This window comes from Epargyreus clarus, unplaced genomic scaffold, assembly GCF_041222505.1.
Source record: "Epargyreus clarus isolate Ecla_fem2 unplaced genomic scaffold, WU_Ecla_fem_2.2 ptg000007l, whole genome shotgun sequence".
NCBI classification, from domain to species: domain Eukaryota; kingdom Metazoa; phylum Arthropoda; class Insecta; order Lepidoptera; family Hesperiidae; genus Epargyreus; species Epargyreus clarus.
In genome coordinates, this window is record NW_027332215.1 from 16,256,658 (window position 1) to 16,269,363 (window position 12,706).

Consider the following 12,706-nt stretch of genomic DNA (forward strand, 5'->3'; position numbering starts at 1 on the left):
ATCGGAATCCAAGACATTTCTTGTGCTGTCATTTAAGTTTCGTAACTTATATTATTCATTTTCGTGATTGTGATTGAACTGGAATATTTTCTCGTTTACATAACGCGTTTGTTAAATTGTGTATATTTGTTAAATTTTCGTTTTTGTTGAGTTTGTTACAGTTTCTGTTTCTTGTTAATTTTGACAGTGACATTTCTTTGTTTACATTTTGGACACCTAATTATGAATCAGACTATAATTGACTTATTTACTTCGATCACTAATAGGAACTTATAAGTGATCGAAGCTTATTTATCAATTTTATGAATTACATTTTAGAATAGGCAACACTCTTTTTTACTATAATTGTTCCAACATCCTCTATCTATGGATGAACGCTTTATTTGAAAACGATTATGTCGCCGATATTTAGTTTTATATCGACATGTAAAACGATATTAGAAGCATATCAATTTTTACCGTCTTGTCAACTCTTGTCGAATGAGTTTTATGCTATTGGAAATCTTTTCATCTTATTCAATGCCCCTTTTGTTCATTTTAACTACTGTGAACTGTTGAACAGTAAAATAGTTAATTAAATATAATGTAAGCTTCAGGAGGATTTCCTTCTTATATTATTTTTATAACGTATCTTGCTGAACAAACTTCTTTTTTTTAGATAAATGTAAAGCAAAATACTGGAGCTAATGCTTTATTAATTATATGTAAAAATAATGGCATTTAAAAAAAATGAAAAAGAGAATAATTATTATTTTTAAAATTAAAAAAGACAAACCCACTGAGTTTCTTACCGGATCTTCTCAGTAGAGGTCGCGTTCCGATCCGGTAGTAGTTTAAGAAAATATTGTAACTGACAACTTGTAAGTGCCGCCGTTGGCCTATACAAAAATAAATATATTTCATTTCATTTCATTAACAATACTAATTTATTTTCATACATTTCTCGTCTCATTTCTCCTCTCTCATTTATAAATCCTACAAGATATGTAGGTTTTGTTAGAGTTTAGAGCATAGTATACCAGAATAATCTATTATGAACCGTTTTTTGTTTACGGTATGTTATTGGAACATGCCTATGTAGGGTGTGGGTGTGCCTTATCTCAAATGTCAATATCTAAACTCAATAATATTGATTTTTTTCAACAACCAGTTGAATCAGTGACTTCAGTGAGTGAGTACCGTTTGCAGTGTTTGTGTTTTGATAAAAGGCGAAGCCCTAATTATCAAGAAAAACGACAGCATCAAATCACCATGGCGTATGTGACACGAGGTACGTAGATGGTTTATTATTTTATATTTTCCTTTAATTTATTTGTTCTTGGGCCACGTCAGAGTTCATGAAGCCATGAACCTATTTTTGTAATCATTTTTTTTTATCACTAAAGCAACAGTTTGTGATTTCTTCTACACTTCTCGAGAAATTTCGATCGGTTCGGTCGATTATTTCAAAATGATTTTATCTTTAATTACAGATGGAGCTTTGGTCGAGCGCACCCCATTTTCGTTAAATAAGTGGCTGCGAGCTGTCCTGAGATTCTTTTGCCTGCTGTAAGGATTTTTTAAAATTCTTTAATTTTCTATGTAAGATTGTATTGATGTTAGCTATTGATACATCTTCCTTTGTTAGATGCATGTTTGCAATCAGCAACAACGATGATCAAATTGTTTTTTTTTATGCTTCTCCATGATGTTGTTGATACACCTTAGCCATTGACCCGATGGGTACGTCCAATTCTGAGAAGGTGGCTGCTCGGAGAATCCAACTCCATTGGATAGCATTTGGGAAATTCAGTTGCTTAGCTCGGAAAGTGCTCTGCCTTGTTATGCTCAGTATTTCACTATGAGACATGATTTGCAATGATGAAATCCGAATAATCAAACTATCTTTTCGTCATTGCTCAGTAAATTTGCAAAAGTGGCAATGGGCTGACCACATAATACCAATAATTTATATGGAAGGAAGGGACCAATTTGATCCCGATGAGTAGGAGAACGACAGTGAGAGACTTTTGGATATAAAAGTTACACTTCAGCTTTGAAGTACCCTCATTGCAATATAAGGATACAATTTGTCGGTCTCCATTGAAATCACTAGTTTATAGGTGTTGAATTTATTCCCCAGTTTGGGAATAACACTTTCGCTGTGCACTTGGACGAGGTAATACATTAATTGGCTCCATTTAACTACATCAATTATTATTTGTTACATTAGAACTGAAGCCGCCAAGGGGTTCATAGATTAGTTCAATTCATAACTAAATACACTGTTTGGGGAAAATATGCTCAATTCCTACTGGCTAAAACCCCACGTTTACCTTTGAATGCCTTTTTTTGAGATCACATGCTAACTGCACATGTCTGCAGTCCTGACAGTGTATATATCCACAACCGGGCCTAACTCAGGATGGAATTGTAGCTATTTCATCCCGTCATCTTCAAGGAGCATAATATGGAAGCAATATTGTAACCAATGGAGTTAATATGAGATGCGATTATTGCTTATTGAAAACATTAAAAATGGACCAACATCAAATTTTCATAATGTTTCAATCAATGCTGTCCGGTTAAAAGAATTGCTAGATATGTACCTATATCAACTTAGATCAGATCAATAAATCTGAATAGATCTACTAAGCAGTTCTTAGATATCAGTTTGATTAATATCTAGATCAAGTGTTTGTAGTGTTTCAAGCCGGTTCCTGAACCTGTGATGCAACCCTTTTGCAAAGCTACCTGAATCAGGTAGCTTTGCAAAAGGGTTGCAGTCACAGATCAGCTTAATTTGTATATCTTTACCTACTCATAATATTTGGACCAGAGCTCTCGTCTGGATCACAAGTTAGCTGCGTTTGTACCTATATAGACTGGTTGTAGAATTTGAATTAGAGCTATCGAGTAGTTAGTACCTTGATTGGATCTACTATTTGTAGCATTTGAAAGGAACAGTTCAGTGGTTCACATAGAATCTTGTTACAAAACAAGGGAAATTTAAATTGTTGGGAGAATTTGCACCACAACTATCGCTCAGCGAATGATCCTCTGAATTTGTACATACAGCTGTTTCTTGTCGGACAGTGTATGTCTTTCAACACTTTTAAGCTCCAGACTTCATGAAGGTTAAAACTATGACAATACTGACTCGACACCCATCCATTGACATCTGTAATCAATCTCAAATAGGATTTACATTAGGATGTTAATATAAGATAGGTCCAAGGTTGATCAAAGAGAGTTTCAAGTTGAAACACTATAGTACATGACGTTACTGTCATAAGTCATAGTTAAAGGTGACTGTAGTTTCTGAGTTGAACCATAAAAGCTATTAGGATGGTTTTCCCATGCTGGTGTGTAATCCATTAACATCCTTAACAATCTCAATTTCCAGGATCCAGACGCTTATTGATCCCAACTACAGTAAGCACGGCAATAAGTATGTGAGGGACTACCGTCCTCCGGGTGATGGGTATGTATTTTAATTTTTTTCTTTTTTTATAATATGTGAGTAGCAGACGAGCATGCAGTCCGCCTGATGGTAACCCCAGATACCATTAGACATTCCTCCTTGAGGTCGGCTACAGATGCGCCACTACCCCTGAGGAGTAGGCTGGAATGCCTTGGAAAAGTATGTCTCTCTTACCACACCCTTCAAACCAGAACACAGCAGAGCTTATCACTTCTGTTAATAGGCAGAAATAGGTGTAGCGATGGTGCCCCCGGAGTCAAACTACAAGGGGTTCTACCACCTTTCATTATGATATGTTAACAACACAGCCAGGCAATTTTCCCTTTTTTGAGGCTTGTAGTCCATCTAATGGTAAGTGGGAACTGGCTCATGGTTATTTGTAATCAACCCGAAATAAGATTAGAATCCTAACTGAGGTCGGCCATAAATGTTAAGGCCATGGTAAATAGTCATTGCCACCTATGGACATCTTTGTACAAAGTCATATGAAGCAAGGGTCCTACCTGGAGCAGATTACAGATGTAGTGCCAGTCACAGTCTAAGATGTTGGCATCATAAATAAGTTGTCTTAAATGAAATGTTCTGCCAAAATTGTATGCAATTTTAATATTTGGGATTAAATATGTCCATACCCACAGCAACCTTTATAATGTTGTGAATTGTTTTGAAATCGTAATGAAACTGATTTGAAAATTAATTATGCACCTCTTGTATAGATTTTGTGTACAATGTGTACTTCTAAGTAAGGAATTATTTTGTAACAAAAAGGCTATCTTTTCTAATATTTTATTTTAAATGCGATTCCAGGCCACCCAAACCCCCCACCAGGAAGTATGGAGGCTTCGGCCCATCTGGATCTGCTCCTCCTCCCCCGCCAATGGGAGGCTGCGGCTGTGGTGGCTAAACAGTCTTCAATCTATGGGTACAGATCGGATTAGTTTAGACTGCACATACCACAATAACATCAGAATATGAAGCAAAAATAAAAACAATTGGATTCGACAGCTACTAACTTTCATTGATACCAACTTTTATGAAGCTTCAATTAGTCTGAACAACATCTAGCTGTACCCTTGACATAAAACCTACTAATATATTCCGGATCTGTGACATTATGATATTAAAATAGTAATTTTTTGTTGCTACATTTCAATGTATGAAATTAAATTAATTAATTGTAAGTAAACGTTAATAAAAGTTACAAGTTCTTAAATAGAATCTTAGACTTCCCGGAATTAGTTCCTTTTGTCCTTATAGCTTTTTTGACATCTTGTAACACATGCTAATATCATATATGCTATGTAGCAAGTTCCATTTCACTAGTAATGTACTATCAATCTACATCTTCAAACTACATTCAATATTTGCTATCAAATAAAACATTCCATGCAACATTGTGAGAAAAAGAAACACTCTCAAAGAAAAGTTAAATTGTCTGCAATGACATGTATTTTTATCATTGTATTATAATAATTTCATGAATCTCCATTTGTTGTTAACTGACGACGATTGTTTACAAATTAAATTAAATAAAAGTAATGTCGTACAGAGGTTTGGTATAAGTTAGTTAACAATGATTAAGTAATTTAATATTTGACAACAATTGCTTTTAATTTTGTATGTTATTTTTAATATGTAACGTTGTGCAATATTTGAAGTATAACATATAAATTAACAAACGTGTAACAGTTTCTTGCCCGTGGGCACAAATCTTGAGAAAGTGGTTATGTCATAAAACACAATAGCAGAATAATTTTGGTAAAGCCATATAGTTAAAAATTGTTTAATTTAAGTAATATTATTATAACCTATTTTATTGTTTTATAACTGTTTATTGTAACTATAATTGTATCTTTTGCTTATTGTTTAAATCTATGCCTGTATTATATGTTTTGTTTATTAAGAAATATAATAACTAATAGTAGCAAATATGATTGTATCTTTTATATCAATCCTGATAAAATGAATGAAATTTTGCATTGACAACAAAATTATCTTTACACGATTACGGATGAGATGAAAATCAATTAGATCAGAATCTGATGAATAATTTATTACATTTATTTCAATGAAAAAAAAAAACATTTCAAATTTTGATTAAAAATCCTGATTGTAAATGTTAACTGCCGATCATGGACATTTTTAACCGATACTAAATAAGGCAGGAGTCCTATTTGAAGTCTATTACAGTTGTACTACCGCCCTCTGAGGATATGTCTAACATTTATTTGACCTGACTCAATTTTCAAACCAGAAACTACAGATTTACCCAGCCTTGGTAGAAATAAATTGCTCAAAACAAAAATAAAAATGAATAAAAAATTAAAAATTGTTGTAACTTACACCAAACTCAACGAGTTCTATCGCTTTCCTCTTGGGTAATAGCAGAAATTGAAGAAGTGTGAAGAACAGAAAAACTGAGTATTGAAAAGCTAGAGCTTGGTAAAATATCTTGTTTCCACTACATCCACGCCATCAACAAGATATATAGGTATTTGTACAATAACATTTGTGATCGAAATCGAGGCAGGAAAGATGGCTATAAATGGCAGTGATTACTTAGGAACAGGTCACCTGGGTAACCATGCATAACTAAATAATTATGATTTGTAGCGAATAAGTGAAAATAGTTTATGAGTAGTATTGTATAGTACATAATATAAGCAACGAATATTAATTAAGTAGGTACCTAATGTAGATAATTAAGTATAGGTACCTACTATCCGTGATCACGTTTCGTTAATGTTCTATTATTGTAGAATTAGGAAATAAAATATTTGTGAATACGGAAAAATGCAAGAAGGGTAGGGCATGTGTGAGGGAAATAAGACACCACTTAATTACAAGAATAATTAATTTATTACCTACTCCAGGATAATAATTAGTCAACACTCCGTGATAAAATAGTTTTATAGTTATTATAAACACGCGTGCAGAAATCGATTTGCAGATATTTATTTACTTCCAACACTAATAAAATATTATCAATTTTTTTTTATATAAATCGCGTATTTTATATGCAAGTCATGCTTATCAACATTTTATTGTAATCACCGAATTTGGTGGAGACACTGCCGTACGTCTAGATACTTCTAATATGACGATACAACAGGAAATTGAGAAACATGCGATTTTTGCACGCATTAGCTAATTAACAATGTAACTAACACATAATACATTATATATTGCAGAACGCGCGCGAGGTCATAACCATTCAAGACTTTGGTCAACAAATGGTATGTTGACGGATTGCTCATGTGAATGCGTGTAATTTAGATGTATTCAGTAAAGAAATAGATAATCCAAAAAATGTCTCAGCACTCCGGACTATTAAGGTCGGTAGCTAGGCACTAGAATTTTTATTTATTTATTTACCTTTTAGCCGTAAATTTCTCTTAAGTAGATGTAAGAAGGTGCAAAAATATGTAAGGTTATTAATTAGCAAATTATATTATTTGTACTCATCTAACAAGAAGAAAGCAAGGTTTTACTGTACTGGAAATAAATTCCTATAGTGGATTATACAACTTTAAGTCTCAACAAAATAGGTTTATCAGTAAAACGGATGCAGTGTTCCGGTTTCTACTTGTGCTTTGTCAATTCATTATCATATGTTGCGATATTTAAAATGTTAGTTTAAAATAATTAAATATTGTGTAAGTTAATTAGTTTAAATGTTTTGTATTGATGGCTATGCTCTGCCCGCGGACTGTATGTTATTGTACTTCTAGCGCTACAAATTCATTTCAAACGATTCAAAACATTTAGAAATAGAAATAGAGAAATGTAAATCTTCGGCACTCAGAGGACGAAATTAAAATTACTTTGTTAATTTAAATTAAGAAAATAAGTTAAAGTAACCTGTTTACTTGTATGGTTTGGATCAACATTAGAAACCACTGAATCAATTTTGATGCAACTCTTACTTGCAAGTATATTAGAGACTTGAACCCCTTGGTTATCTTCCATGGGGAGACTAGGGCATGTCTCGATGGCCTTAGTTCTCCCAATAAATAATTCTCAAAATATTACTTAATAATCATAGATAGCTACTTAGATACTTTATTAATATAAAATAGCCGCTCTGTCGAAATGGCAAGAGATACGAAAACATGCTTCAATTGAGATATCTGTATATTTTGATAACTACCAGACAAATTTTAAATATTCTCTGAATACTACACTGAATGTAATATTATTATGGGTCAACTTAGAGGTATTATTTATGGGTCAACACTATATTGATACATAATTGCCGATATTAAACGGTCGTGCTGATACGGCACGCATTGACGAACCAGTAAATAGTTTCTTAATTCATATTTCATGTAGGACCTACTACTACCTACTTATAAGGACTGACATCTCACAAAGGATCTGTTTAAAGGACCTAGTAGACACGCTACTTTTATCATCGGCAATCCGCGTTTTGGCGATTATATCGATACTATCGGTCGGGGTAACGAATATACTCCTTTTAGCGACTGCTTTAACCCTTTATCATGTTATATTGCTACATCGAAGATGCAAAAGTAGCCGTGACTTACTCTTATAGGTATGTGTGCGGGGTGTAGTGTTTGTTTGCTGCAATCTATTCCAATTATTCTAACTTCCAAAAAGCAGATAAATTGTCGTCCATTGATACTACAATTATCGTCTACTGGGCCCTAACAGATGTAATATTTACCAAAAAATTAGGCTAACTAAATTGGGACTCTCTTATTTACTATGAAGATGTGAGATAGTATAAGTGATACCATCTATTACTTTGTGAACTGCACTAAATCATGTTTGCACTAAGTTTATGGGTACAACGAAAACTATGTATGGTTTCTTAAATTCTTCAATAGGTAATCATTGCTTCAGCATGGAGAATCTTAACGGAAGAATCGCCACAGGCTCCGATTCACTCGGCTTGTTGATGTAAAGACTCCAGGTCATTTCGTTCAAGTCAAACATACCTGTAAATCAAATGTATAAGTTAGCGAAGTAAAGGTACAATAGTTTGGATTTTAGTGTGTACATTTTGCTGACGTTTATAAGATAAAGTTTTCGATTCGGACCAGTATACCTTTATGCAAAAAAATTAAGACGATCTAATGAGTTAACATTAAACGACATTTAGCTGGTTCTCAAGAAACAGCCAGGCAATGCCCTGCATGTGCTTGGTATACGTTAATATGCCCTTTTTATACCATAAATGAATCCATAACAATTGATCCCCGACCAAGCAGACATAAGTGGGTGTCTGTTTTTTTAATAATATAGCAGTAGCAGCGAGCATGCTGCCCACCTGATGGTAAGTGGCTACTGCCGCTCATGGACATCTGTAATCAAGCCTTGATAGGATTAGACATTCCTACTAGAGTCAGTCTAACATGCGCCGCTACTCTTAAGGACTAAGCTGGAACGCCTCGGAAAAGTATGTCTCCCTTACCACACTCTTCAAACCAGTATACAGCGTCGCTTAAACACTGCTTTTATTACGTAGAAATAGGCGTGGCGGTGGTGCCGTCGGAGTCGGACCATAAAGGGTTCTACTATCTTTGAGTTAGGTGGCCTAGGTCCCACAACACTGGGCATACTAATGAGGGGTTATGACTTTCGAAAGCTTACTGTGTTAATAGTGGGCTGATTAAATAATTGACAAATTCAAATGCTTACTTGCTGCTATGGTCTGGACGTCTGAGTCAGGTTCCTGTTCGAATATTGGGAAACGCTTGTTGGTCGTATCCGAGAGGATTTTAGCAATGTCTTCTTTAGTCTGCGGCGTGGGGTACGACTTGATGGTCTTCATGCGTTCCGTGCTGCTGTCGATCATCCTCCCGTCAGACTCGTTAACAGGCAGACGCAGATATCTATCACAATACAGTTTTAAATGAAAGATCCAATAGTTGATTATTACTTTTTAAGTGTTGTTAGTATTGATATGAATATGTTGATATAAAGATTTAGTTCTTGACGATACATCATAATTATCAAAAAAAATGTTTGAAGAGTATGTATGGAGATGATATAATTGTATTTGTATTTTTTACAAGATGCCTTTCGAATTGTAATTAATTCGTCGAGATAGACTGTGATTATGTATTTATGAGTACCTTCATAGGCAACACCAGAGATCAAAGTTGCCGGCCATAAATAGTTGAGTTGCCGACTTTGAAGACCCTTCGATCCTTTTAGGTACTAGACACAGATCTGTATTTGTTTTGTATTAGTATTATCAAACAGAAGAAGAAGGAGACGATCTGAAGAAGACGGTTGGAAACCGCTGGCTTCAAAGGGCATGGGACCGGTTGGAGAGGCGCCAATTAGGCGAGGCCTATGTCCAGCAGTAGACATCAAAAGGCTGATGGATGGATGGATGGATGATTATCAAACATGTTAAGAAATTACCTGTTGCAATGCATCAAAACATCCTTGTTATAATGGTGGACGTTTATCGCTGATCGGTCTGCGCTGAGATTCGGTGAAACTTCAACATTGTAGATATTACGGTTTCCTTTGATATCCGACCATATCATGTTTAGGGAAAATCCGTTTGCAGCACCCAAGCCCTCGTCGATGAGAATCCTTTCAGCATCAGCGTAGTTCTTAGAAGCCAGTAGCGCTCTGGTGATGAATGTCCTCGCTGTCAACGTGAAAGGAATATAAAAGGTTATGTAAGGCACAAAAATTAAGTCACTAGTTAAAAGAAGGTAGCAGAATCTAAGGTTGTAGAATACTTTGTAATTCGATTCCTTAGCACTACCGACATACTTATTTCTGTTAATAACAGTAATGCAGTAATTCGTATATGTGCAATATGTATTGTAGCGGAAGCAACGTTTGTATTCTGGTTTGGAGGAGGACCATATGAAATATTGTGTTTCTTGGTTTTTATATCAGACAATAGGATTTGGTTTTGGTCTGGGTAAGTAAATTTATAAACAGTGATAACGATAACTCTGATTTTGGAAAAGACCGATTCTTTCTTGCTTTTCGTATGTAATTCATTATCTATAACGTATGTATTTTCTATACTTCAAAATAAGTTACATATGAGGCGACAATCTTAGTCATTAGGAATGGCAACCCAGTAACGCATCAGTGGCTTCACGTACCTAAAATTCCTACTCGTCGTCACGTCATCAACCCATTACTGTCCCACTGTTGGGCACGGGTCTCCTCTCAGAATGAGAAGGATCAGGCCATAGTCCACCGCGCTGGCCAAGTGTGTATTGCTAGACTTCACATAACTTTGAATTTTTTTTATATATAAATCTCTCAGGTAAGCAGGTTTCCTCACGATGTTTTCCTTCACCGTTTTAAGCAAGTGACAATTAATTTCTAATACTCCTACTCTATATGAAGTTAATCACAGATGTCCGTGTTCAGTGACCAATTACCATCAGGTGGGGTGTATGTACGTACTACTTCTGTATTAAAAAAACTTACGGGTGGCTCCAGGCTTAAGTACTGCAGGGCTGAGAGTGTTGATTGAGAATACAAGTCCATGCTCATTATAGCCACTAGTGTAGCCTGGGAACTGGCCCGCGTAGCATAGAGACGCAAACCTTTCCTCCACGGCCTGTTCAAATGACATAATAAACGTAATGAACAAACATAGAGATTCTATTTAGAGCTATAGAGTGGACAATGTTTGGACTTTCCTACAAATATATTCATGCTATGTTTAAATATATTTCAGAACAACTTATTACTAATTGGTAGTAACTCTTATATCATACTTTTCCATATCCGGTCTGTTGCTACCTAATTTAACATCTTAGTTACTTACCAAACATGAATCTTGATTCGAATATACCCGTATTATGAACCGCGTTATCGCTTTCATTCTTTTCAGATCGCGATAGATTTGCACAGTTTACACACAGTAATGCAATGACTAATGATCAAAGCTTATAAACCATCAATCATCATACAGCTTACACTAAGTTTAAGTATAGTAGTAGTAAATAACGTATAGACCTTGCAGAAAGTGTCATCTCTGTAAGGATTATTTACTTCAATGCATTGAAATTCAGCTTGTGATAAGCGGCTGTAGTAAGGTCTCATTTTCGCGCTCACGGCTTCGATCACTAATAAGAACCAGGGCTGTGTTCTTGAGAGACTAAGCTTTCGCTCAACAGAGTCGACGTAAGTATAATGTAGCTTAATAACGTTAAGTTTATGGAATTGTTGGCCTAAATTCTGTAAGTATTAATTACATTTTCTACGTCCATAGTCTGATACTGATCTACGTCCCGATGGAGTACTTTAGACCCGAAACCAATTAATAAAAGATATCTATCACCATAAAGATGTGCGGTAGAGTTTAACCGCAAGACCTTTGGGAAGTAAAACAGCTGTGGTATCTAAGCGTATTGCCTTTTATAGAGCTGAAAGCTTAGCACGCACTGCGGTTAAACGCAAGCGTAATAGAAATGGCTGAAAATGCAAAAATGCATGCGAACACGCATTGCAGTTGGTTTTAGGTTTAATTTTATTTCAGTAGGTACTATCATGTATTTCTGGCAAACGGCGTGTGTTGTGGCGATAGCTGTGTCGCTCGCCCATCGACACTTAAAAAACCGAATGCGGTTAAACGCAATGCGCGTGCCATTATTTAATTACTATGGGACACAAAAAATGCCCTTAAACAAGCTGCGATCTAAAAGTAACAATATATTTTTTAGATCAGTCACTGAAGAAGTCACTAATGCGTGCACTTGTAATTTGTATAGAAAGCAATGTGTTACGTTTATTTTTATGCGGTTAAACGGGTGCGTTTAATCGTAGTGCGTGCTGCCCCAAAAACCAAATATTACACCCAAATGACATTTCAGCCATAGATTAATATCTGGAAATAGAAAAATCATAAACAGGTGCACGCTTGTCATGTTGGGCAGTCGTTGTTTGAAGATAACGTCGCGCTGACAGATTGAAGAGGGTTCTGAGCAAAATGCGAAGATTTTATCGTTTTACCCCTTGTTCCCTGTCTTCTGGGGTCGGGATGATGTGCGCTGACATGATGTACCAGTGGTTCAGCGTTGGAGTTAATGCGTCTTCAGTGTGGCCCAATATTCCCTGTAAAAAAGAATTATAGGTTTTAAACTGGTATGTAGGTTTTAAATAGGTATGTACCTATGTATTATATAGTTTGTCGTCAATTGTTCATTGAGTATTGACCCACTGTTCCGAGCTTTTTCTTAGAGGGAGGGGTTAAGATTTATGGTTCATCGCTAGCACGAGTGCTAATTG

The 12,706-nt window shown here is 35.4% G+C and overlaps 2 protein-coding genes across 4 annotated transcripts in view; one reads left to right on the forward strand and one right to left on the reverse strand.

The window, feature by feature from the left end:
• Positions 1 to 892: 892 nt before the first annotated feature.
• On the forward strand, positions 893 to 4,370 carry LOC140743525 (uncharacterized). Its single transcript, XM_073074858.1, has 4 exons — positions 893 to 1,270; positions 1,473 to 1,548; positions 3,386 to 3,463; positions 4,271 to 4,370. Exons 1-4 carry the CDS (start codon positions 1,057 to 1,059, stop codon positions 4,365 to 4,367), a joined length of 465 nt encoding a protein of 154 aa, XP_072930959.1. The 5' UTR covers positions 893 to 1,056; the 3' UTR covers positions 4,368 to 4,370.
• Positions 4,371 to 6,303: 1,933 nt separating this feature from the next.
• tan (C45 family peptidase tan) overlaps positions 6,304 to 12,706 on the reverse strand; it is a 60,570-nt gene continuing 54,167 nt past the window's right edge. For all 3 annotated transcript variants that reach the window (XM_073074860.1, XM_073074859.1, XM_073074861.1), the window contains exons 5-9: positions 12,431 to 12,532; positions 10,901 to 11,033; positions 9,860 to 10,094; positions 9,128 to 9,321; positions 6,304 to 8,424 (exon numbers count right to left, since the gene is read on the reverse strand). In XM_073074860.1, the coding sequence (XP_072930961.1) occupies positions 8,318 to 8,424; positions 9,128 to 9,321; positions 9,860 to 10,094; positions 10,901 to 11,033; positions 12,431 to 12,532 (771 nt within the window). In that variant the 3' untranslated portion in view covers positions 6,304 to 8,317. The remainder of the gene's footprint in view (positions 8,425 to 9,127; positions 9,322 to 9,859; positions 10,095 to 10,900; positions 11,034 to 12,430; positions 12,533 to 12,706) is intronic.

Excerpts from the sequence above, each read along its gene's own strand:
- LOC140743525 (XM_073074858.1), top strand. The coding sequence starts at position 1,057 with ATGTTATTGGAACATGCCTATGTAGGGTGTGGGTGTGCCTTATCTCAA. Across the intron at positions 1,271-1,472 it reads CATGGCGTATGTGACACGAG|ATGGAGCTTTGGTCGAGCGC; the intron begins GTACGTAGATGG and ends CTTTAATTACAG. Across the intron at positions 1,549-3,385 it reads CTGAGATTCTTTTGCCTGCT|GATCCAGACGCTTATTGATC; the intron begins GTAAGGATTTTT and ends CTCAATTTCCAG.